The 27,726-nt window shown below is 41.0% G+C and overlaps 1 protein-coding gene across 2 annotated transcripts; it reads left to right on the top strand.

Annotated features, from left to right (window-relative positions):
- Positions 1-871: 871 nt before the first annotated feature.
- On the top strand, positions 872-25,798 carry s1pr5b (sphingosine-1-phosphate receptor 5b). 2 transcript variants are annotated; one of them, XM_029436212.1, is made up of 2 exons: positions 872-915; positions 22,967-25,798. In XM_029436212.1, exon 2 carries the CDS (start codon positions 23,232-23,234, stop codon positions 24,459-24,461), a length of 1,230 nt encoding a protein of 409 aa, XP_029292072.1. In that variant the 5' UTR covers positions 872-915; positions 22,967-23,231; the 3' UTR covers positions 24,462-25,798. The 2 variants fall into 2 exon arrangements, with proteins under 2 accessions (XP_029292072.1, XP_029292064.1); XM_029436204.1 differs by lacking the exon at positions 872-915 and adding an exon at positions 21,539-21,621.
- The last annotated feature ends 1,928 nt before the right edge of the window (positions 25,799-27,726 follow it).

Genomic DNA, 27,726 nt, shown 5'->3' with positions numbered 1-27,726 from the left:
ACACACACACACACACACACACACACACACACACGCTTTCTTTGAATTTCAAAATAAAGGGGTACGAGAAAGGATGTTGCTTTTGAAATTAAACATCTCCTTTGTATTGGGGGGGGAAAGCAGAAAACAAAATACAAAAAGATACATTTCAAAAGTAAAGAAAAATTCAAAAGTATACCACTAATGCCAGTACAGGTTAAGTGAGCAAATGGGATTTGTATTTTGGGTGAACTGGCCCTGGAAACTTCAAGTTAAATCATTTTTGACAACTTAATGTGGGGAAATTCCTGTATATGAGTATGTCATGTGTGTCGCTGGCACCTAATTCACATGATGTGCAGTATAGAGGTCATCTTTGGTTTTGAATGTGTTTTTTTTTCTGGATTTAGATTGTCCTTCTTTGAAGTCTAAACAAATATTCAAGCACCTCCTGTGGTTTGGAGGATCCCAAAAGTTCTGCATACTTCTCAGTGGAGTTGTTATGCTGTCTTGAAATGAAATCTGTGCCGACAGTTTAAACGAGCTGCATGAGGAGGATTTTTGTCTTCTGCGCTTCAGATTTAATCTAGGTCTCTGCTCTGATGTTGGTGTTTGTACCGATAGCTCTGCTGCTGTTGAATCGTGTAAGAAGATTAGTCTCTCCAAACTGTTAGAGAGCTGTGAGGATTTAAAATTCAAGCAACGCCTAAGCAAACTTAAACAAAGCCTTCATTCTTTTTTACATTACAGGGGTTTGTGCAGCAGCCTACAAAAGGATTATGACTGGACAGATTTATGAGGAGATGGATCAGAGGACGTGCAAGAGAAGAAGAGAAAAAGCCCAACTGGTTCAAACCAAACTCAGGAAAAATCATCTCGTTCAAATTGGAACCAAACTCTGACATGTCCAGTGAAACAGATATTATATTACATGAGGTATGACCCAAGACACGTCCAAGGATTTAGTATATTTAAGATGATCATTTGTTAAGTAAATTAACATTACACAGTCTATTATTTTTAATAGAATATGCTCGCTGTGTGGACATGATTAATGATCTGCATTATGGAAATTACAGGCACAGATAAATCTGCCTTCCACCAGCTTTGCACCCTTTCATATGCTGCAATTCTTCAAGCGGATTCCTTCACTTTATCTCCTACTAGTAGTCATGTTGCACCCCTTCCCCTGCGTGTCCCCGCTAGGCACACACATTGTTACACCAGAACAGGGAGGCCATGATAAGGGCTTGGCAGTTGAACGGTCTGGTGCGGTTGTTCTTGGAAGAGGGGGCAGCTGTGAGCGGTGTCTCCTCTGCCGGGATGATGCATACGCACTGGGCATCGCAGCAGCTCCTGTCACCGCGCCCTGTGAGTTATTACTCCAGGGTTTCCTGTTGACACGGTCACAGACACACACTTGCTGTCAAACCTATGATGTATGCATACACTGTAAATGCACGCAGGAGAGATTTTGAGTCATATGTGCTTCATAATCACCTTATAGTGATGTGGATTCACACAGACATACAGTAAACTTATCTTTAGGGGTCTCCACTCATAAAAGAGTAGAACCAAAACCAGACACTTTCAGCAGGTGACGTGGTGTGAACAGGTGTGTCAGACACTGCTGTGCGTGTCTATCACTAGCACCCGGCCATGGGACAATGCAGGTTTAGTCATGCGCATTCCAAGACACTCACACTCACACCCACGCAGCACACATCTAAACAAGTCAGACCCAGACAGACAGAAATGAGCACACAAACCCCTTCCACACACACATACATACATGGAGTCCTTTAATTATCCCGATACACTTACCTCATCTCTCAAGGCTATAAGGCAGCACCTGGTCACATTACTTCATACAGACTAAAATACATCGGCACACTTGCAAACAAGCAGTCTGACTCTTTGTCAAGTTAAGTCATAACGATTTATTTATAGATCACTTAAAACAAAATGCTGAGAATACAGAGATGAAAAAAGACAGTTGAAATCAAAATAAACTGATAAATAAGTGAATAGATAACTTTAATGTTGTAAACAAGCACAAACAAGCATTCAACAAATAAATCAAAAACTGGGGAAGACTTTAAAAAAAATGCAATGACTGTATCTTTACTGGAAGTTCAGCCACAGAGAGTTTCTGCCAAGTCTATGGTCACGCAGTCATTTGACAAATCCATTTAGTAATCTGGTTTTTAATTAAAGTTGCTGCAATGTATGGTTGTTTCTCATAAGCAGGGCTATAGAGATGAAAGGAAATGGGTGTATGCTCACATTCCTCTGACATAAAAGATATACAATTTAGACAAGTCTAATAGGAACCCGACAGCGTGTGGAAATTCCCTGCATGGAAAGAATGTATTGCAAATTACTCTTGCACTTTCCTCAAGGCTAGGGTTTCTCCTCGTGAGTTAGCTAGCCTACAGGTTTATGGTGACCCATATTTTAATATAAGGTTATCAGACAAGTACAAAAGATAAGCTTCATTCATTTACTCCTATTTATCTTTTATTATCTCATAATTTTCCTTTTTTCCCATTTCTTGGCACATTCAATCATTTCTTTATTCCCTCTTTGTCCCATTTTCCGGAGCCTATTATAATGAAATAGGCGATTGGTGGTGCAATCAAGTGGACTGCGTGGCTAGTTAGCTTAGTAACAGAAAACACTGGTAACGTAACAGACTTAGCCTGAAGCTAACTTTCATCATAACATTACATGTACTATTAATTAGCTATATACTATGCTGCATATACTGCTGTCGGGCCACTGTATGAACTTAGTAGGATAACAGAAGTATTTCAGCTGGCCAGATAACGTTAGCAAAGTTACAAGGTCGTGGTGGGATCATCTCTATGTTCCCAGGGTCCCCATTGTAAGAGACGAAGGGAGAAGGACGTTTCAATTGCAGTTTGAATTGCAGTTTGAATTGCTAACTATCTGTTCAGCCACTGTGGAGACGTCAATGTCTGAAGTTCAATAAACTGTCTTGCCCGCAAATTTGAGGGCGTAGGTTTCAAGGAGTACAACATCAGTCGTATGTAAACTGTAGGTGGTTGATTTTGTTCAACACAACTGACCCAGGGACACTGAACATTTGACCTAAGGAAAAAACATTGCTGAGAACATAAAATCCATTGGAACATCTCCTTAATGTGTCATTAAGAGGATATTGAGCTGGGGAACATAGATATACTTACGCGTCGCGGTCATTTCAAAGTATTCAAGATTTGATTTTGTTTCACACAAACCGGCTGCAGATCCCAAAGTGTCAGAACTATGAGCAGAATGTTTTGAGTGGAGACATTTGGTCCAACAGCCTGCTGGCTTGGATCATGTTTCCTCATTGTCGGCACTTTGCCACTTCAAACTCTCCCTCCTGACCTTTCCTGTGTTGTAAATGCCATGTCAGTAGCTCACAGAGGCGGAGCGCTGTCAGTCAAACTCATCTAGTGAAGTACGAAGACGCACGAGCAGGTGTTTTTTTGAAAGCTGCATCATGTTGCTGTTTCCCCCTCTCAGAGAATGAATAGTTTGTACCTTTTGGTTTGGGTTGCTGCTAACTGAGAGGTCAGCGCTTTGCCATCTGTGTACAATATGAAGACATGCTTGACGAGGAGCCACAATACCAGAGATGCAAGCAGGAGCAGCAGGCTGATCAAAAACACGATGTTTCCTTTTATCAGGTTCATTGTGTGAGTTTGTACAACAGCTACAATAAAAAGTCCATGTGTGAGAACTGGAGTTTAAATTCTTCTGTAAACTCTTCTTAATGATTCATATGAAACCGCAGCGCAGGAGGATATGCCAGTTACGCAGACTGCACTCCCTCATGACTCTTTGACTCCCACCGTGCCAATAATTACTCTTGTTCTCGTCCCAACTCCCATTTCCACCATGTGTTTCATGTTGCTATGTTGAAAGGCCTTCAGTGGAAAACCCCATGTAAAGAGCAGGACTCACCATAAACAGCTTATGTTTAAACACTGGTATCTCTTTCTGTTTTGTTCTTTCTTCTTTTCCTCACTTGATGAATAGAGTGTGGTGCTTTACCCATCTCCCCTAGACCCTTCTTTAGTCCTGTATAAAACAGATACCATCTATGACTCCAAAAGCCTGAGAGCATCGTCCATCACTGTTATCAACAAAGGCTCATTCAGACCTCCTTCATCGACATCTACAGGGGTCCATCTGTCCTCCCACACTCACGCTGGTCGTAAAATGTGTGCGTCCCATCCACCCTCATCTATCCCTGCATATTTCCATTAACTATCTGCTGATGTATCTCAGGTTGTCAAACACACAGACACTTGGAAACAGGGAAACATTTAGCGGCTTTCGTGAAACCTTGTTAGAGAACAAAAGGAAATGGAGAATTCAGAATGTCAGTGTGTGTGTGTGTGTTTATATTATTGTTCTGGCAAGTGTCTGTGTGAATGTTTTTGTGTGTTCAGTTCAGCGGGTTCTGTCTGTGTGAGGTAAATCCCTCTGTTCCTGGGTAAAAAGCCCAGTGGGCCGCGCCCACAAACCACACTCTCCTCTGGCTGGCTCACACTCTTACCGGGGTACAGGTCCGTTAAAGTTTATACATCTTGGCTTCCTGTGTTTTCTCTCAAACTAACCTTCGCTCATTGTTTCTCCCTGACGTGCTTTGGTGAGGCCCTCCCTTCCCTTTTAAAAGCATGAACGCCCAGTCCCGAGAAAGAGAGTGAAGGAAGGAAGGAGAGAGGAGGAAGGGGGGGAGCAGTAAGAAAGAGAAAAATTGAGAGAGGGAGAAAGAACGAGTGGGCCTCAATTTCTGTGACGCCTAGTGCTCGCCAACCCCAAAACCCACAAAGAATGAGGTTGGAGGAGAAATGGAGGACGCGATGGAGAGGAGGCGGGAGCGAGTAGAGGGGCTTATGAAACGACCGTGGATGAAGGCAATCTTTAATAAGGAGAGAGCCTTGGGTTTCTGCGGTGGCTGGTAATGGCTCCAGTTGTCTAGGAGGACGACTGAACAACACAGTTTGTTTATCCAGAGTGGTGGGACTTGCGAGCTTTACGGCCTGCATCGTAGGCATCTATGATGACAGCATGGATTGGCTCACCGGTCTCTTGATTTTTTGCTTTTCTTACGGCAACAGCCACCCCACAGATTCAGAGAGAGCTGAATTACAAATAACCAGCAAGACATGATGAGGGACAGACTCCACAGTCTTTGCTTTACGTACAAAAAAAGCATTTTAAAAGACCCGGTCCCACCAGAAAGTTGCTTTAAGCTTGGTGACGTTGTGACCCTTGGTTGAACTTCAGTAGCTGTCTATTTCACACAGTAAACTCAAACCACTTATAGAGGCTTGACTCTGCTGTTGACTCTTGTCACATAACTGTCCAACCATGCTTCTTCTGTGGAGCAGTTTATAGTGAAGCTGAGGAGGGTAAATAAGAGACAGTTTCCTCTGTTTTAGATTCTCTGCCTCGCTATTCCATGAAAGGTCAGCACTGTCAAGAGAGTTTAATATGGGGTATCAGTGTCAAAGTTCATTCCAGTTAAGCAATGCAAAAGATTTGTGAACCAATCTGTTGGTCATGACTAACTTTGCCACACAATTCAGCAGTTTTAATTCTGGTGCGACTGGGCTTTTAAGTTCAGCTGAAGCTTATGTGAGGCTTCAGCTGTGTGAATTTACTTTTAAGCATATCTTTAACCTGGCAGTCATGTGTAGATATAATTGTGTTCCAGAAACAAACCTACATGCAGCTTCCAGGAAGTGATCCTCTCAGAAGAATCAGCAAGGAAATTCAAAGTGGGAATTAAATGTAGCCTACTGTAACTTTATACCCATTTTATTTGGATCACTCGCACTCCTGGAGCCCCTTATTAGCCTGCAACCCTTTCTCCTATGTTCCCATAACTAATTGACAATGCAGTTTCGTTGTATTTGGATGTAATTTTCAGGACACCAGCTGTTGCTTGGACTGAACTTTCAGCACTTCTAACAGTGGAGTTGCTCTAGGAAGGTATCGCTTCAACAGGAGGAATGATTACAGTAACCAATAACTATTTTAATATTCAGTATATTTGGCAATAGAGTATTAGATAAAGAGAGAATAAAAAAAATATTATCACAATAAATTAATTTTAGCTCTAGGAGAGTATAACCTTTCAGGTCAAAGGTTAAGTCACTCTGTCTCTGCTACATTCCCATCAACAGTGCCAATTTCTTTTTTATACATGGGAGTATGTGGTCAAGAGTGGTTCATGCGGTTTAAAAACAGCCGCAATTCAATGAGATTTATAACAGTTTTCAAGCAGTTTGCCAATGATAAGAGTTAGTGGTGAGGAACTTAACCATATAGCCTCAAGGACAGTAAAATACTCTGAACGAAGAATGTAAAGAATGTCTCTCTCTCTCTCTCTTTCCTAAATGTCTCTGAAGGGTTCATTAGAGGAAGATGTGACATCACATCAATAATGTGTAGTCGCTTGTCTGTCGACCAGCATGTTATATACTTGACACTAATGTCATTAAAGTAGCACCAAAGAGATTTAGATTAAGTGCTGTTAATGTAAACCAAGGATCCTGTGACACCATTACAATTGTCGTTCCCTTTTTTATTGTCAGTCAAAGGTCATTAATAATCAGTGTCACCACCCACACACACACTTTGTCTTCCAAATGTGCTTACTCTTGCAATGAGTCACTTTGAGGGAATAAGAATAAAGCATGTCGTCTGTCTGAATCAGTTTCTGCCTGCACTGTGTCAGTGTAACACCGCTGGTGGAAGCTTATATAAAGAATCTCTGCGCAGCCAAATCGTTTTCTTTTGTTGTTTTTTGCTGCTAACTTTCCATTTTCTCCAGATATGTTGGCTGATGGTGCTTTACTTTGTTTACACAAAATCTGAGAAAACACTGCAGCAGGTTTGTGCATGCAGATAAAAGGTGTTCTGGCGCTTTGAGAGGCGGTGAGATAGAAAGATGATCATCTGCTCTTCCTTTTTCTCAGTCCTTGTTAACATCAAAAACATTCAGTTCTTCATCAAATTAGTCGTCTTTTACAGTGAGAAAGCAGATGTGAGCCACTTAAGCATCATTTAGCACATAAGCCACCCCGATGACTGCATCATTAAAAAAACTCCCCAGACTCCAATTAATTCAATTACCTACTACTTAAGCTATGATGTGGCAAACGTCATTTCTGGATTCAAGATCTGCTTGAAATGTAAGATTTGTAGTTGAGTTGACTGCTTAAGGAGCAGTTAGCTGCAGAGATCAGAGCCACATAAACCATTACCACAAGAGAACACAACCAGCGTTAACGAAGCACAGATGAGAAGATGGGCTCATAAAAACCAAATTGCCTGACGCACGAGAAATCTCCGAAATGGCAGTCCGCAGAAAGGAGTCAGTGTCCCAGTGTTGGTTTAGAATTACATTTGCGTGATACCCTTGTGTTTATAAAAGATTTATTCTACAGTTAAAGGTTTCAGGGAAATTAACATTGAAAATAGAAGTGCTGCTTTTTTTGTTTTCCTCAATTAAGTACATTCCTTGAGTATTTCTGTTTTATGCAATACCTCTACTCCTTTACTATATCAGACCGCTATATACTCGTTATTTACTCACATTGAAAATGTACACACAAATCATATGAGGAACTTATAACATATACGTTATTATTACAGATTTCTAACACTATATGAAGTAGTTAAAATTAGCTCCACCTTGAGCAACTACAGCATTAAAGTACTGCGTGCATATCATCCATCACTTAGCTACACCCGCTTATCCAGAGGGTCGCGGGGGGCTGGCGGTGATCTGACACTGATATAATGATAATAAAAATAATAATAATAATAATAATAATAATAATAATAATAATAATAATAATAATAATTGAAATCATTCTACATAGTGAGTATTTTTACTTTTGATGAGCGAAGTACATTGTGTTATTAATACTTCTGTACTTTTTTTAACTGAATATTTTAATACTAAACTTTTACTTGTAATGTGATATTTTTATAGTATTTTAACTTAAGTTTATTATTGTTTTTACTCGCCTATATTGCAAATGAAGTCTCTACCTCAATGTATTTCCGAGTTAGGCGACCTTGGGTGTCCTGAAAGGCGCCTCTAAATAAAATGTATTATTATTATTATTATTATTATTATTATTATTATTATTATTATTATTATTATTATTATTAATAAATTAAAGGTTCAATAAGTAAAGGATCTGGGAACGTCTTCCAACACTGGTTTTCCTTCCACATATTTCCTGAGAGATGGGTATAGTGGCATAAATTACTATTATTAACCCAACATAGCAGAAATGAATGGAAATCATTTCTGCCAGGAGGGTAGGAAACATATCACTAATGTAAAGTATACATGTACATGATTCATAATTATAGCCCAACACATAAACTAAACTTCGCTAAATCCCTTGCATGGTCTTTAAAGTACACAATGTATCCAAAGAGCAGTAAAGGTTTGACTGTGCTGATCTCCTCCCTCTCACTTACTGACATTTCTATTGCACCACCTGTCTCTTATTTTGATGAGCTGTCATCAGCCCTTAGGCAGAGATAACCAACATGAGTAATGTCACCAAAACTGATGAAGAAGCAAAACAGACAATGCAGGTGATTTGAAATACAGTAACTCGCAGTAATTAATCAACCTTATTGCCAGAGCAGAATGTCGATACCAGCCCAAAATATGTTCATTTTATAAAATTCACGCTTTCTACAATATGAAAGTATCAAAACTTCAACATGTTTAGGGAAAGATCATGGTTATGGCAAATACAATATGTGCATGGTAAAGATTTGGTTATGGTTAAGCAACTAAAACACTTGGTTTTAGGAAAGATCATGGTTACAGTTAATGAAAAGTCAAACATTAACAACAAACTCCAGTCTCCTGCATGAATGTCGTGTTACACCCCCCCCCCCACTTTCCACCATCATACATAAAGGGCGCACTACTTCCTGCACTAACACTTAATGTTACCATTGGAAGCAAGTCATAAGGTGTATAACTCCTTGGGATATTGGACTGAATATATTATATGAAGTGCATAAAAAGTAGTAAAACAATGTGACATAGCTACACAAATATTTCCCGGGCATAAAAATGGAAAAATGTAATGAAGGCAGGAATGAGCTGCTTTTTAAAAGGTGCCTCCAAAGACCACAGAGCTTAAGTCCAGCAGGGTGGATTTAAACTGATGACTGATTTCTTAATTTGATTGGAGGGCCAGTGTAAAGATATTAAGATGGTTGACGATCCACTTATCCAAGAAAAATAAAATTAATTCACTGACAACCATCTCAATCTTGGCTGAATATTCAGTGAGCCTGAGTTTACAAAGTTTAACAGTTGGAAAAGAGAAATCCTGAGTCATGGGGGAAAGGTTTGAGAGCTTGATTCTACAGGAACTGGCTGCCTCAGGAGCGCAGTGACGACACTAACTTTCCCTTGTGAACACAGCTGTCGGGTTTGGACAGTTAATCTGCAACAGTAATTTACATGCTGCTAATCAGAGGGAAATGTCTCTATACAAACAATGGAGGTTTTGGACATTTGATGACACCGTAGGACATGGCTATGAGACAAACACACACAAAGAATACCAGCCAAACATCATTCAACAAATAATGCTTGAGCAGGAAAATCCCATTGATAGAAGAAAGAAGAGTCTTCTTTGATCAGCTGTTTACATCCTTTTACCACAACAGTGACTCAATCAAAACTACAGAGTCCTCAGTTTCCCCGAACCAATATGTAATAACGCAATCATTAAGGTGTTGTCATTTGGACAGCTCATAAAACGTGATTACTCAGGAGGATTTGGCAAAGAAAGGCTGTCTGATTAAACGCAGCCCATAAGGCTCAAAGCTGGTAAAAATAGACATCCTTTTAGGGTATTTAAAATCACCAGGGACGATTCTCATCCTTCTCTTGTGACAGAAAACACATCTCCTCATCTCCCCTGTTGTATCCTGTGAGGGTTTTTTCACTGCCACGGAGAACATCTGGAGCCAGTCACTTCACCGCTGCCTCGTGAGAGCAGCTCCTAATGGAACATGTGAATGTGCTATAAGATCCGTCTCGAACAGCTGCTATTAGCTCAATTACACATTTGGCTGCAGAGCAGCAACGTGCTAACTCTTCACGCATTCTAGTTTAATTGAATAAATTGATGTTAATGCGGCCCTTCAGAGCCAAAGCAAAGGCTCGCAGAGGAAAACAAGTTCTCACATCTAAAAACTAAAACTCTGAGACTTAGATGAGGGGTTTGACAGGGGTGGGTGGGGCGCTGGCGAGGGAATGAGGTAAATGTAAAGAATGAAAACAAGCTCTCAGGAATCACCATTAGGAGCTTGGGGTCAAAGGTGATAGATACTGCGGCTGAACTTTGTTTCCTGGGAATGTTTAGTTTTTTTGGAGACCATGACTCTACCTGTCTCTCTGGCCTGGGACAGGGTTACTAAAAAACATATGCAAATGCCCCTAAGTGGGCCAAAGGTATCACAGAATACCCTCTCACCCTTCAATTTCCTGCTGAAACCTTTAAGGTCACTCACAATGAAGTGTATATCTTTATAACCAGTTAACATCTGCAGTTACGGAGTGCTTGAATGAGAACCAAAATAAACAAGAGGTCCCAATTGGAAAAACACACAAACATGTCCTGGAGATGTAATCTGCTTTGTTCACTTAATCACTCTTCCATGTCCCGCCGGCTATGACATGTATGTCTGGAAAGAGCAATAGTAGATAGCAATAGGGAGCAATAGCTTGTGAGTCAATTTGCTTTGAGCCTATGTTTAAATATGTGATGCTAACAATACCTTTCTGCATAATGCTGCATTTAAACTGAGAGAAAAATGTGATGATAGCATCTGGTGACTTCGTTGCTGTTAGCTTGTTTTGTTCTGTGTAGCGTAGATACCCAAATTGAGTTCTCCAAAACTGGGCATGAAATTGTCAGCTGTCCTGGGCGATAGCCTGGAGGGAGATTTAGTCACCATCTGTATTCAGTTTTCATCCAAATATTACCAACCAACACAATTCTGCACAGAGCTGGACAGAGAAGTACTAATCATGGGAAAGCAATATCCTATAATTGTTTTTCCTCTTACTCCAAATGATTGTGATGGACTATCACTGTCTGTGCTTACATCTGTTGTCCTTTTGTTTTGGTTCCTGACTGCATGCCTATATTCAAAATAGATTTTGAAACTTTTTCCAGTTGCTATCCCTGCTGATGGCAACATTGCCCTTCTAAATTCCTATGACTTGTGTTCCTACAAAAGACATTGAGCAGAGACCAGAAAGAGAGTCTGGACTACAATGTTGTAGGTTGTAGAGAAAGACAGGGCGGAACGGCAGAGAGGCATGCTTGAAACTAGTTTGTATGATGTGGCGTGTGACCATATCTGAATGCAAAAGTGTTTATAGCTGCTCCAAACGGCCACACTGAAAAGCAGGTTGAAAAGCCTGCTGACAGTAATCACATGCTTTCAAACAATCTGTCTTGAAGGCACTAACAATGTTGCACTCTTTTGAAAAGTAACAGATGTAGTTGTATGAACAATAAAAAACTTGAGAGAGGTTCAGATCCTGCATATTTTCTCACCTCTGCACAGCTAGCTCTCAAACTAAATAATCTGAAAATCTATGAATAAGCAAAGGGAAGAAAACGCAAAAGTTATTTTATGGGGTAAAATAAACTGGAGGAAGGTATAGGGACTCGACAGAAGAGCTGGGATGTGCAGGAAAGAGGGAACGTGCTAGAGAGGCCTGAGTGTGAACGGAAGTCCCAGAATAATGGACAAACAACTCCTCACTCCTGATGGGGAAGTCCAGCATGTCCACACACACACACACACACACACACACACACACACACACACACACACACACACACACACACACACACACACACACAGACATACACACACACACACACAGACATACACACACACACACACACAAAGATGAATCCCAGTCCATTTAAATTCTCTTCCCATCCTCCTCTTCCAAACCACCCATACATACTGTTCCCTGCTGCAGAACATTTAAATATAGACTAGAACCAATTTATTTATAGTCGAACACCAAAGCCGTGGACTTATTGTATGTGACTGTTATGTTATGTACATACTGTGTCTTTTGTGGGGTAATCAAACACACACATGCTAAAAGATGCTGATGCAGCACATTGGTGTCCTTGACCAATCCCTCTATGTTGCAAGGAATTATGTTTTCCTGTCCAAACATAAGCAAACATGTGCAAGAGCAGGCTATTCACCTCTGAGATAAGCCAGAAGAAAAGCTGATCAGAGAGAAAAGTTTATGTTATGAAAGAAGAACAGACACTAGATGACAGCGTGAGGAAGTGTGGAGCATCTTTTGCTCTCTAGTGTAAACAAGCTTGAAAGAAGAATACTATTTGTCTTCACTGACATATTCCTTGCTGCTGACAGAGAGAGGCACTCACAGCTCTTTTACATGTTTTCATTTAAGCTGCTTTATGTGTGAGGTAGGAGAAAACTAATGTGCAACTGGTTAATGTTTAAATCTGTGTATCGTCATCTTTGTTTGTCATCTGTCCTGCTTTTTCTTCCTCTCTTCTTTAAAGTTTTTTTCTCTGACTGCTTCCTTCTTCCACTCCACTCCACTAAAGTGCTCCTGGCATCCTACCTTTTTGTGGGGGGGAAAGGGGAAAGGTCCCATATGACAATTCCCAGTGGGAATGTTAGAGGCACATCAGGAAGCTTGTGAAATCCATCCTTCTTTTCTAGCCTCGCCCCCACATGTAAAAAATACCTCTGTCTCTATCAATCGCTCATAATCCTAGCATTAAACATGGACAACCTGGCAAACAGAGGGCCCAGCACAGAGTCTACAGTGTTAGTGAACAGTAAAATAGTTTATAGCAGCTAGCAAAGACACTAGCTGCCCTTTCACTAAACCTCAGCAGTTATAGGGTGGCCTTTAGGGGGCCCATAGGGAGTAATTCGGAACCAGTATGCTGCCCAGTCGCTCGTATAATTGTGCTTCTGTAAACAACGAGTCCTATCAGTCACTGGGAAAACTAAAATACCCTCCCTCCTAAAAAGCACCCAAACAAAACACCAAAATAAGACTTGTAGCTAAAACTTACAGTGACCTGCTGATCTCTGAAGTCCCACGACGCTGATTGGTACTGACACGCAACTATGTAGAGACATCTCGTAAACTGTGGGATTCCAACGGTGTTATTCACAACATTGCTCTCAAAATTGCCCTGAACAAGTTTCAAAGTAAAATAAAAGAGTTTAATAATCACACAGAAGTCACATTTAAATTATGTTGATTGAAATATTCTTACTGAAAATGGAAATGCTTGCATCATTTTATACACATTGCCCTGTAATTAATCCCGGTTTATTTGATTTCATTGGAAACTTTGGCATCTTGACTAGATTTTACAAGTTCTGTGGGTCTGACGCTAGACCTGCCAAAGAGTTTGTGGGATTGACAAGTAATCTCCTCAGTGCAAGGACATTTGGTTTAAGTAAGTGAGCCCCAGGACCACTGCTTGATTTGAAACATCTTTCCTGAGTTGACTCGACACTTTGACTGCAACTGCACATTGCAGACAAACGAACAACTGTATGATTCGGATTTGTGTGGACATAAACCGCAACTTGATCACTTAAGCGGTTTTGTCGCAATCAAATGAAAACTGTTTAATCATTGGGACGCAGTGGAAAACCTGAGAAACTGACTGATATATTTAGCATAAGGATGTTTGACTGGGAACTTTGTGACTCTGGAGATTTCTTCTGGCCCCTCTGGCTTTAAGCTGGGTCTATTTCTGATCTACTAAACCATGAGGGCAAAGAGAGGGGTTGCTTAAAAAATGAGGAGTCAAACATGGCTTTGGAATAATGTACCCCACTCCCCAGTGGGCGTGTACATGCCTATACATGTAGGCCGGTGTTATTATTCTGTTGCTGCAATCGCTCAAGGTGGAAAGGGGGAGACCTTGCAGTTCACATTTAGAACACTTTTCTAAACTAAATTAAAATTCCTTTTCTCTTCTTTCACTTTTCAACATGGAGCAAATAAGCTGAAGAGGCCAGCTGGTTTGTGTCTGTGCACGATCTGCTGATGTACTCATGATCCCCCATTTACTGAAACCTGCACCGAACTTGCACCGCGGCACACTGAAACAGGACCCAGCTGCTGGTGTGCTTGTGACCTGACATCTAATTGCTTGCAATGGAACAAGCAGCTTGGAAATGTGGTTTCTGGAGGGGGAGGGAGGTAGTGGTGGGGTTCAGGGGGTAAAGAGACGAATGACTGACACATAGACGTGGAGGCTCAAAAACCGAGGAAGACATTAAGTTTCAGCATTTGAGTTTCTCCAAACCGCACGTAATTGGTTGCAGATCTTGAATGACATCAGAGCGTTGACTTCCACTAATGGGCTCGCCGAAAGATCCTGGGTGTCGTTCAAAACAAAGTAGGCTATCAGAGATCATATATGATGCTTTACACACACTACAATACAGGCTTTCATACTCTAAAAGTCCATATGAAAAAGTAGTGCGCATCATGAGTTCTTTGTATGAGAATCTTTATCGTACCCACAGCGTTTATCTCAACTCGTCATCTAAGGCATCTGTTGGCAAGGCAGCGGTGTAAGATGTGACAGATTATACACGCACAGCAAAGAGGTTGAAATATGTGCTGCTGCTCAGATAAAACTTCCTATTATAAACCTGAACAAGCCAGTTTAAATGGGAAAGCAGCCAAAATGATTTATGGATAACAACACATATCCCATGTCAGAACGCCAAATGTGTTAACAACACACAGCTTAGATCTTGGACACATGTTTAGCTTGTTACTGAATCCTGCAGCTTTCTTCTGGTATGTGATGCAGCTATGCTTTGAATTAATTTGTTTTATGTGTGTGCAGTCAAAGATTTACAGATGTTCTAAACAGGATTGTATTAACATAACTGAACAGGAAAGCAAACTGTTACACTAATCCAATCAGTAAGTCACTTTCATTGCTATTCTAAAAGGCCAAAATTATTTGTTTTCGTCTAACCTAATATAAGACACCAAAAGAGCTGTTTTAAGGATTTTGAGTGGTTTGATAATTTGGGAACTTTCTTGCTGAAATTTGGATGAGAAGATTGATACCACTCTCGTGTGTGCGTACTAAAGGAGCAAGAGTCGAGCTGAAAATTAGCTTAGCTTCGCTTAACATAGGCTTCGAAAGGGGATAACATTTAGCCTTGCTCTGTCCAAGAAATACACAAATCGGCACCTTTAAATCTACATAAATGTAAAAGTTGTGTTTTACAAGGAGTTACGTTCTGTAACTATTTCTTAGCGACCAGTGGCCACGCGCAGTAACACCACTTCAGCCCCATACTGAGTGCACAGAGTCATCTGTTTGAACTGGCACCAGCTAACCTTCCTCAAACTCACTCTTTTACATTCATGACAGCCTTGAGCAGACTGAACCGTACCATTCTTTGAACCATTGATGCCACCAATGTTGGTTTGGTTTGAAAGAGATGTGATGGGCTAATTGTTCAACTGAGGTCTGCAATTTCTTGAGCTGAATGCTCTTTAAGAATAAAAAAAGGGGGAAACCAGACTTCATTTCAAATCACTTCCAGTCACGCTAACCTTACCGTTTGGTTGATGGTGCTGGTACTGTGCCCATTTCGCCTTTCTCTTTATAAAACACCTTGGAAATGGAAACATGGGAGAGTTACTTGAAAGTTAGAAAAAAGGTGAGTAGTGGTCAAATGTGGAAAATGAGAAGGGAGACTAAAAGGGAAAGGAAAAGTTGAAAAAAAGGTTTCAGGCCCGAGCTTGTCTCGTGCCCTTCTCTTCACTCTCACTCACCATATCAGCGTCTTGGCTGCACGCTTTTACAAATTATCCCGGGATGCAGAAAGGGGCCAAGACTTGGAGATCTGGCATTAATTTACATTCTTACTGGTTTGTGCTCTTCCTGCTCTCTTTTTTTCCCTTCAAGAACAGAGAGCAAGATGGAATTTCAAGAGGCCAAAAAGAAACAGAGCAGGAATCGTTCAAGCAACAAAATCTGTGAGTGAGCATCCCGCAGGGATCTGTATGGCTGCCGTGTGGTCGTAATGTCTTTGTCCGCCCATCTCCTCTGATTACCATCATGTCTCTAGAGGTCCATGAGGGCAGAATTCATGCGAGTTCATGTGTATTTGCAAAGATGTGTATGAGTGTGTTTGTAGAAGCAGAGTAGAGATTTCTGGCACAACTACACCTATTTCTAAGGTGTCTGAAGAAGTCAAAACTCAAGCATCACCTTTACCCGTTTCAGCTTGTGGCCTTCATCTGACTCGTCCTGAGTGCATTTGTAGAAGTAGACCTACGTCTAGAAGTTAATGCTACATTTTTTTGATTATCTTTATAAAGATGTATAGATCATTTGAAGAATTTACCCAGTTAACGAAACACAATATGTATATATCATACAATTATTTTTCATATAAATACTTTTAAGGACAAATCTATATTTCAAGGTTAAATCTATAAGTAGTATATGTTTGGGTGGAAGGTGTGTTGATGAAGTTAAATATTTGATCAAGCAGGTACAATAAAGTCAGGTATTATCCTTTCATGTAGAGAGTGTGGATACACAAGTGAAAGTGTCATATCCAAATCCTCAGACGCATGCACAAAACGCCCTCAGGGACCAAACCTTGATTGAAGTTGTGTGTTAATTCTGGCCTCACAGGAATGAACACATCATCCTGAGGGTTGAGTGAGACGGTTACAGCCCTGTGGAGACCAGAAGGGTGTCGGTGTCACACTCGAAACCAAAAAAAGGTCTCAAATCTGGATCCCATTAGGCCTGTAGCCTGCCAGTGCTGGAGTGAACACATCCAGACTGTAGCCACACTCGCCCAACAAAGCTTCGGCACCGAGACGCAGCCGAGCCAGGAGAAATAGACCGGATCACCAATAGAGTGCTCGGTGGCCTGAACCACCCTGACAGTAGAGGATGGAAACAACTGCATGTTAAAAAAAAAACACACACAGGAAACAGATGTAAAAAGAGAGTCATTGTAGTCTCTTCGTCCAAGGTGTTATCTACTTTTATCACTGTAAGTGGAGCAATAGGGGGTCATTTCCTGCAAGAAAGGAGCTTAATTGTGATGACTCATTGCTCCTCCCTGCAGCAACCGCTCAACTGTCGTCAGAAGAAGACCAGATCACCTGTACCCCTTTCCCACAATTCCCCCTCCCTTGCTCCCTCGACTTTTCCTCATTCCTCAACTCATCCCTCCTTCTGAAGCCACCATGGCCTGCGAGCACTTCAAAAGAACACAGATCCTCATAAGTCGCCCTTGAGTGGCCCCAAACCGCAGCAAGTCGGCTGGAAAATCCAAACAAACAATGCGCTGATGAGTGGGTTGGACTGTCTTAGGTCATGCGATGTAACTCCATGAGTCCATCGAGTGATCGCATACTGGAAAGTAAACATCACGCTTCAGTGGGCTGTATGGAAATGTGAAGAAGGGAGGATAAAGTTAAAGAGGAGAGGGACAAACTGCTCGTGTGTGTGTGTGTGTGTGTGTGTGTGTGTGTGTGTGTGTGTGTGTGTGTGTGTCTGTGTGTGTGTGTGTGTGTATGTGTGTCAGAATAAAAGAGATACAATTGCAAGCAGTGAGGAATGTTTTCTTATCGTCACAGAGCTGGTCTGGCTCGTCTGATTTTGGGGACTTATCAGTGGATTAGGACAGAGGACTGAGTGGTGATAGATTGCAGAAGGGGCAGCGGTGCGATAGCCTCAGAAAGACCCCAGTCTGAAGTGTTTAGGTGATGAGGAAGAGGACTAGAGAGAACTTGGCAGGCAAGGACCATTAAGATGGTGTTTTGTATGAGCAAAATGCAATATGCCATACTCATATCTTTACCTCTTAGGTAATCAAAACGTCAACCCTTCTGAATGTCTGATAGGCAAAAGTTGAAGCTCTGAGATAACGTCTGGGATGTTTTAAAGTGTAATTGTGTTGGGAGAAAGTGCAGGTCACCTTCAAAAAGTAATGATGCCTTAAGAGTTATGTTTCCAACTCTCTGTAGGTGGTCCTGAGTTTCAGACTTTTGACAACCCTGTCTCTCCTCACAGGTTGAAAAATATTGAGGTCGTAAAAATATTAACACTACAGCTGAAACTTGTAGCCGCCAGCGCTGCCAGTTTAGAGAAGCCATCATAACATCTGTCCACCAGTAGAATAAAATCAGAGGGGCAGCTGTGGTTGACCAAAAATCAACCCCTCGAGCACCACAAACAGATCCTGTCGGTCACATAACTGGTCCATCAAGGTCAACATTACATCCACACCCAAAGAAGAGCCAGCTCAGCTGAAAGTGGTCAGCATCACAGCGGTGTGACCAAAAACAGACTACCAGAGAGGGAAATCCATGTGGATTTGTTTCCAGTGTTGCTGCACATAAAGTGAAGCATTTTGAAGACAGACACGCAGGGTGAGGAATGAAAAAAAAATTGATAAGAGAGAGACGAAACAGTCACAGGAAAACACAAGACTGCGTAACACATGAATGGTCAAGAAGAAGAGATGAAAGAGGACAGCTTTTCCTTCCTGTGCTGAGCTTTGTGACTCCTGTCCGTCTGATAGACGACTCATCCGCAGTGTCCCCTGTTCCTGAGTCTTTGATGTGAGGTTTACCCTGACAGGATATTACTCTTTAATGATCCCCTCCTACAACCAGCGGTGTAGACAGCAGGGAGTGTGGGTGAAACATGTATCATTTATACACACAAACACACTTAAAAGACTCAAGCAGAGCAGTAGAGAAAGTTCACTCACCAATGTCAACTCCTTTACTCGCATCTAAAACGCATGCAGTGATGCAAATGAGGTTGTAGTTGTAGGTTGGGACGTTCATGTTGTTAACAGCTCGGATTGATCACATTTCAACTGCTGTTTGCAGTGTTGGCCGATAACTAAGTACTTATATACAAGTACAATTTTGTTTTTCCATTTTGGGCACTTTATAAATAATGATATTGTTACGGTGTGGCGAAGGTGTGGTGTAGGAGGACCCACATTCAGCAGGCAGACGATGATTATAATAACAAAAAGTGAGCTTTTAATGACACAAAGCTGAATACAAAGTAACAAAAACCAATCTGAGAAGGAGACAGGGTAGACACGGGGTAGACACCAGGTAACATCAAAGTACGAACTGACAAGGAACACTGGGGAAGACAGACAGACAGATACTAATTACAAGAACGAAACACAGCTGGAAGAGAAACACACACAGACAGGAAGTAAAACAAGACATGACACAAGGGGAAGTGAAACTTCAAAATAAAACAGGAAACAGAAAACCAAGATCTTAACAGATATGTTATTTAAGCAACCGAGCAGTATATAAAGTAACTCAATGGAGGAACGACGGGCTGGCATGAAGGCAGACTGGTTGCCAAGATTGAAAAAATCCCTGATATTTACAGGGAGAAAGACTCACCAACCAGGGCTTCTCAGTCACCTTCCTATGGGCCTTTTCAAGAAGCACCTGTCGGTCCTTCTCACAGGTGGTCAGTTCGTACTGTTATAGTGTGGTGTAGGAGGACCCAAATGCAGCAGGCAGACGATGATTATAATAACAAAAAGTGAGCTTTTAATGACACAAACCTGAATACAAAATAACAAAATAACACAAACAAATCCGAGAAGGGGTAGACACGAGCAAGACACCAGATAACATCAATGTACGAACTGACAAGGAACACTGGGGAAGACAGGTATATATATATATATATATATATATATATATATATATATATATACATATAGACAGACACTAATCACAAGAAGAACACACAGCTGGGAGAGAAAAACACAAGGACAGGAAGTAAAACAAGACATGATACAAGTGGAAGTGAAACTTCAAAATAAAACAGGAAACAGAAAACAGAAAACCAAGATCTTAACAGATATGTTATTTAAGCAACCGAGCAGTATATAAAGTAACTCAATGCAACAACAAAGTGATGAACACATTTATGCATCACTAATTAAAATCCAGTTATATAATATATGTATATAATTCTGAAATGGGCAATTCTGCATAATGAGTACTTTGACTTTTGGTACTTTAGTAACTTTAAATAGACATTTTAATGCAGGACTTTTACTTGCACCAGATTTCTACACTGTGGTATTGCTACATTTAATTAAGTAAAAGATATTTCACCAGTATGTCAGCAGTCACACTTAACTGCTGTCATCAGGAGTTTAAAACGCAGGCACTTGACCCTGTCAGACATAAACACAAAATCTGGATGTCGACCATGTGAGGCAGAGATTGGGTAAAATAGAAGAGGTGTGATGTGAAAGAAAGAAAGAATTATGCTTGCGTATTGTCCACACTCAGACACAGACATACTCAAAGGAGCCAGAGGATTCTTCAGCTAAACCAGGTAATCACACAAAAAACAGGTTTGATTGAAGGACACCTCTGTTTGAATAGTCAAACACTGTAGTGTAGGCTATCAGGTGAGCAGCCGGATAACGAGCAGGATTTCCAACTGCCAAATCATTGTAGTTCAGGTAACAGTGAGTTTGTGTTTTTAACATGTCATCATACCAAGCATTGGCTGGCTTTGAAACTTACAAAAAAACAATAACATTTATATTTGAAGCTTAGAGCGTCTATTTGAGCCTCTCACCTCTCCCCTGCTTTGTTTTGTCCTGATAAACCTCCTGCAAGCCCTGCAGGGGAGTTTACGCAGGTAAACCGCTGAAGCGTGTTAAAGCACGCTGCAATCTCACTTACAGGCTCGGGAATTGGGATGCCATCAATAACCATGTGAATTGGATTCTCTTCACTTCCCTGTATGCACAAGTAGGGGGTTGTATAATAGATAATCTTGGGAACAATAAATCTAAACTCAAGAACTTTAAGAAAAACAAAAGCTTAGTGTCAATATTTCAGTTGGCTCTGTGTTACTGAGTCGTGTCTTTTCAAAACTGGTTCTTCCAGCACAATAGCACCTTTTATTACCCTTTTATTTTTTTAGAAAACACCTGAAAATGATTGGCACTTCTTATATAATATGACTAATACCATTTACCTCATTTTAAGGAAAATGTGAACCAGGGGGCCTGTGTAAGCAAAGTATCTGTTTCTCTTGCTGTCATCATGTTACAAGATGAGATGAGTCTTCACGATGATATCAGAAAACAACTGTGTGCACTCAGAACCACTGATAATACTGACGGGCCTTAAAGAGATATTAATGAAATGATCGCTCCAGCTCCTCCTCATCTGTCAGTCATCAAGAAGAGATTGTGTAGTACGCAGCCAGGAGAATAAAAAAGAAAAAAATTCTATACTGTCTATACTGAGAGAGAGAGAGAGAGAGAGAGAGAGAGAGAGAGAGAGAAGACCAACCCCCTTTAGCTGTTGCATGTTTCAACTAACTTATCTCCCCCTGCCGAGTCAGTTTGACTGTGAGTAACTTGGTGCGTGTGTTTGGATTCTCCTCACTGAAAAGCAGATGAATTGCACGATAAGGACAACGCTAAACCATTTTCAAGGTAATTTCTTTGTGATTCTTTCTTACTCTGATGTAATATGTGATGCTAATTTGTTTCATTTCGGCCGTGTAGCCTATATACAGAGGAGAAACATAAGTATTACCTTTTAAAGGATTGTTTATGATATGTAATGTTTAAATTAAGCTAAGGAAAAGAAAAGCAAGTGGAAACATTGGAACTACATTTTCGTAGTAGATTGTGCTGTAAGCAATATTCAAAAGTTAAAAAAAACGTTTTTGTTTTAAATTGTTTTAAATAATTCAGTATGAATAAAAAAATCTTTTTCATTATTCTAAATACAAATGCTGATTATTGTGATTATAACAAACCTATTGAGAGATTCAATCACTCCCATCTCATCATAGATAATTGACATTGAGATACCGACATTCATTCATATTTTTATCCATGGCAGTAGATTCAATCTGTACTATCGAGCGGACTTGACACTCAGCTGTTTGCGCCAACTCGGACAAATTATATTAATTTCCCAAATTCTTGGCAACAGATTGAATGAATTAAAGTCTCCAAACCGTTTGTTAACTGTTAACATATGACTCAAGAGGCGAGAAAAACATTCCCTCACGCGACCAAGACTCAAAGGAATGCAACCCTAATCACCCCTGATTGTTTTCAACATTAAAAAAAGAAATAAATTAACAGTGTAAGCTAAATTAAATCACAACCATCAGCGTATTTATGATTATATTTTGCAAATGTAATAAACTTTGGACATGCAGTTTAAGAGTATTTGCATGTGTGTGGGACTTCAAACACACCATCTAAACTGTGAAAGTGGTATGGTGATGCTGGGAGGGAAAGCAGCTGCATGTGTGCCAAATTAAGAGCTCATGTTGTGATGGCTCTTGTCTAACAACCTTACAGTGACTGACATACACTTTAAACAAAATTCTGAAAGACTAAAAGTTTGTTTTGACATTAAAAGGATCCCTCTGTCCTTTCGGCCGTATCACATTCACAGGTCATAGTTAAAGTTTCATATCACCACAATTTATACTCAAATGTCTCAGGAAGGAATCGACCAACAATATACATGTATACATGTATAGGTCATGGTGAGACAGTTTCAGTATTCACATCACGAGTCTACTCTTTGCTTTTATGTGGCTTTATGATTCATGTATTTTGACTCATTGCATTTTATGCATCTTAAATGTCAGTGTCTAAGTTAGTCTTTTTGAAATGTATGGATGCACACTTACTTACTTCAATTAAAGAGTGTGATGTTTTCAAATGAATCCTGAAGGATTATGGTTTCAGCTATCAGTGGTCCTGCATCCTTTCTTTCCATAATCTTTCATGCTTTTTTTATGTCTTTCTGCAGTGTCTGGACCCTCTAACCAGGACAAGCAGAGCTCGAGAGCACCGTCTTCTGGCAGAAAACAAAACACATCCCTGCATTCTGGTGGATTACGCTGTGTAAACTCCATGTAATCCCTCCCTTTGTTAAAGGAGGTCAGGCATTTTTTTGTGTATATTTGTTGTACTTTGGACACATTCTTCACAGCTCCTCCTGCCAAAAGCATGTCAGCAAAAATGACCTTATAGTCACGGACTGCAGGCAGCTTAGAAGAAAAGTAACATTAAGCATGGAGGCTTCAAGTTCTGCTGATGCATGGACAACCCACGCAGCACCCACATTCCCCACCTCCGCTACTCCCTCCTCTCCCAGCTGCTTGCAGTTCTTCTGGCAGTACCAGGACAATTCGGTTCTTGTGGCGCATTACAACTACACCGGCAAGCTTCAGAAAGACCGCTACCGTGAAGGACTCAAACCTGAGGGCATTGCGTTCCTGGTGGTGTGTCTCCTCATCGTCCTGGAGAACGCTGTGGTTCTCATCGCCATTTGGAGGAACAAGAAGTTCCACCTGCCCATGTATTACCTGCTGGGCAACCTGACTCTTTCTGATCTGCTGGCCGGGATTACATATATGGCCAACATCATAATGTCTGGATCTAATACTTTGAAACTGACGCCGTTGCTATGGTTCCTCAGGGAGGGAGGGGTCTTCATCACTCTGGCTGCCTCAATAATTAGTCTGCTGGCCATTGCAATTGAACGCCATGTTACTATGGTGACTATGAGGCCCTACCATGGGGCAAAGCGGGGACGGATGTGGGCATTAATTGGTGCAAGTTGGGCCCTGGCTGGGTTTTTAGGGGTCCTTCCAATTTTGGGTTGGAACTGCATCCACAGACTGGACCAGTGTTCAACAGTCCTCCCGCTTTATGACAAGAGCTACATCCTCTTTTGCGTATCTGTGTTCAGCGCAGTGCTCCTGGCCATTGTGGTCCTTTATGCCAGAGTTTTTCGCATTGTCCGCACCAACACCCAGCGCCAACGGCTGGGCCTGTCGGGCAGCATGAGGAAAGGCTTAGCAAGGAAGTCGGAGAAGTACATCGCCCTCCTCAAGACAGTCACCATCGTGCTAGGCGTCTTCATTGCCTGTTGGCTGCCCCTCTTCGTCCTCCTCCTCCTGGATTTTTTCTGCCCCACCCGCAGTTGTCGTCTGCTCTACAAGGCTGATTACTTCCTGGGAGTAGCTATGGTCAACTCGCTCCTCAACCCCATCATCTATACTCTGACTAGTAAGGACATGAGGAGAGCCATTCTGAGGCTGCTCTGTCGGCCGTGTCTGATGACCAGAGATGGCCAGGTGAAGAAGATTGGGATGCCATTCCTGGAGTGCAGTTTCAGTAAAACTGAGGTGGCATCCCAGAAGTTAGAGGGGGGACCGGAGACGACCATTTCCTCTGGAAACATTATCACCACCCCATCTCCTATTAAGGCCCTTTATCCCAAACTCTTCAAGTCATAAGGACTTAGACCGACTGATTGAGTCCATAAGTGTGTGAATGGGTTTCCCACTGAACAGAGGACATGTAGCACATCTTCTATTGAGAGGAATCCGTTCCAGTTTCCAGGCAGAAGCAGAGGGTGTGTGACATATTATGGAGGAACAAGAGAATCCTGTTTAGACAAATGTCTCACCTTGACAGAATTCAGAAGTGGTGCAGAACTTCATTGTGAGATGATTACAAAACAAGATGCTACTCAAATGTGAACAAGCAAACATACTTTTTTTATGAGTAGATGCTTATGCTGAGTCTTTCTAACTAATTTGCACTGAAATCTCACAAAGAATGGAGAAGCAGCCTCGGATTCATTCTGTAAACCAAAGACATTCATGGGTAAATGATGAAAGAGTGTGGTTGACTTTGCCCCTTTTTGCAGTTTCTTATTGAAGTGACTTAAATGCAGCACAAACACGTCTATATGTGCAGTGCGTAATCTGTGCATCTGCAAACACCTGGATTTCGCTGGTTCGAAGGCCCCCGGTGTGCTGGATTTGTTCAAATAAAATTATGTGGAGAACCTCTACATATGCAGTGAGAGTTACTGGGAGACCGAAAGATAACAGAAAAGAGAGACTCTCGACTGTTTTTACAGCTCAGTGAAAAATGCTGTGGCATAGATGTGGGAGGGAGCCGCAACATTAAAATCCCCCCACCGTTTTGATATGACAGATGCTTAACCTATCTGATGCCAAGTGGAAAGTTGTTGGGGTTTGGTGTCCGATTTTGTTTAAATGTAAGTCTGGCATCTGCAGGAAAAGATCATACAATGTGATTAAATGACAGATGTAACAAAAAAGCCTTCCTTTCCATCATGACATGCTGAAGGTTTAACTAAAACCAAAGCAGCTGCAGTTGCATCACTTATAATAAATAATTACTTTACAGATTTTAACACACAAATAAAGTTGTAGATGAAATGAATCATCATCATCCAGCTGCAGAACTTTTAAGGACGAAAACGTGCCTGCACTTGTAAGCTAAATCATGCGGAATCAGTGCAATTATTCCAATACTTCCCTCCACTATACATAATGTTAACTGAACATTTCCAGTTACAGTTTAAGGTATTGAATCTTTCTTATAATGAAATGAGTTTGAAATCAGTCTTTTTGTACTGATTGTTTTCTTCCGGACCTTAATTGATGAATGAGGCAGTGTGTTTTTTTTGTCATTTGAAATTCATGTATTGAACTTTTTATATTTCTGAAGACTTCATATTATCTGTATTGTAAATTATATCTATTTTGTAACAAGAAAAGGCTAGCAATAAAGGAAATAAAATGTTTTCTTAAAGGATTCTGAAGAGTTTTTTGTTTGTGTGTGCACTCAGAGAAGCTTGTCTGTGTGTATTTCTTTGTGTGTAGCTGAGGTTCTGTGAATAGAAGAACTGTATTTGAAGACGTAGCACAGGAAGTTGGCCCCCTCGTCTACCATCTGGAAATGGCATTGGCCTAGATACGGCCTTCTTCTTCAAGCTCTGCGTGTCTCAGGACGGCACAAGAACCACACAATGCGCCTTTTATTTCAACGCAAAGAACTAAATTGGACATCACATCACTCTGACCTGCTGTCCCCACTTATCCCGTCTCAAACTGAGAAAGATCACATGCAGGTAGTTTTAATGTTGCTACTTGGGAGCTGTAGCTTCTGCAGACAGGACCAACTCAACAGACTTACTTTGTTTGTGTATTTCATTACATTATTACATACATACAAGACATTTGGCATAGTTTAAGGTAAATATGGAGTATTGCGACAACATGTTGGACTTCTTTTAAATCTAAAACATTCTTTTTCTTCTTCTGACCGTAAAGATAAGTGTGGTGTGACTCAGTAATCATTTTTAACTTCTGCAAACAGCGTATATGCAGTAATCTATTTAGAGACATATGCCACCCACAGAAACATTATTATTCACAAAGCAACCAAACAGGCATCCTGACAAACTATATAACTGTTTCACTTTTACCCTTTGTGACCTAAAGACATACTTATCTACAATAAATGGTGCCACATGGCACCGAGATACCTTTCATAGGATTTGTATGGGTGCAGGTGTTCCTCCAGATGTTGAATGTATCCACCAGCACTGTGCCTGCTGACAGAGGTCAACATGTCAGGGAATCTTTCCTGACCCCCAGCTTCCTTCCCACTGCTGAAATTATACAATACTGGACAGGAAGAAGTCATAAGTCATCTGTAGTGACCGCCAAGGACAGGATTGTACTACAGATGTACAGATGCTGTACTGCTCCCTGCTCCAGCAGAGCTTTGGGAGAAATCAGAGTAGTAACATGTGTAGTCAACTTGATAGATAGAAAACATATAGATGAAAGTAAATCACAAAACTGATCCTGTGAGGGCAGCTTTAACTTAACCTCAGATGCATACAATCATACAAGCGGACAATCAATCAATCAATAAAACAATATTTGCATGTATGTATATAGCACCTTTTGAACAAATCAAATGCACTTCAAAGTTAGGATGTTAAAAGTAGTAATATATTAATTTATTAAAATATATGTTTTGCTCGTCTCAGATTCTCTGGAAGGCTGTTCCAGCAGTTTAGAGCGTAATGGCTGAAAGCAGCATCGCCAATTGTTTTTGTTCTGCTTGACACTTCTAGGGGTGTCCATTGTGGTGCCCCTCAATTCTTCACAACGACACACAGAGTGAGGGCAGAGTCGTCACTCAGCTGGGGAATTGTTGGTTGATTCAATGCTTGTCATATCACATCAGGGAGTTTTCATGACTGTTGATGCTTCATCATCAATTTCATTGACCCTGAGGGAGCAGAGATGTAATCTCAGCATGAGATTTATTTGGTTTAATCAGCTGTGAATTCTGGCTATGGGGCTCAACAAAGCTTAAATAGTGTTGTACTACATAATTACAGGCTGCTCATTAAAAATCATTTCTGGACATGTAATGTTTTTCGAGCCAGTAATATAAAGTGGGTCTGCTATGACACAGCTGGCTTTTGGTGCCACCGTGTGGCTGTTTGCGAGAAGTATGCTGTCTACTGTACTGACCTGAATTACGTATTTTTTCAAGAGGGGGAAACACTTACTGGTATGTCAGCACCTGCCTGCAGCATATTTGTTGCTACTGTTAGTAGGAGCCCTTCACAAACATGGATATTACTAGGAGGAATGAAAATTGACAAGCAAGGTGAGCTATACAAAGCAATGTGGGTTATGATGTAATTATAGCCATGTCTCT

This window comes from Cottoperca gobio, chromosome 1 (genome assembly GCF_900634415.1).
Source record: "Cottoperca gobio chromosome 1, fCotGob3.1, whole genome shotgun sequence".
NCBI classification, from domain to species: domain Eukaryota; kingdom Metazoa; phylum Chordata; class Actinopteri; order Perciformes; family Bovichtidae; genus Cottoperca; species Cottoperca gobio.
The sequence above is the reverse complement of the archived record's forward strand: the minus strand, read 5'-3'. Positions and strand labels throughout refer to the sequence as shown.

Excerpts from the sequence above, each read along its gene's own strand:
- s1pr5b (XM_029436212.1), top strand. The coding sequence starts at position 23,232 with ATGGAGGCTTCAAGTTCTGCTGATGCATGGACAACCCACGCAGCACCC.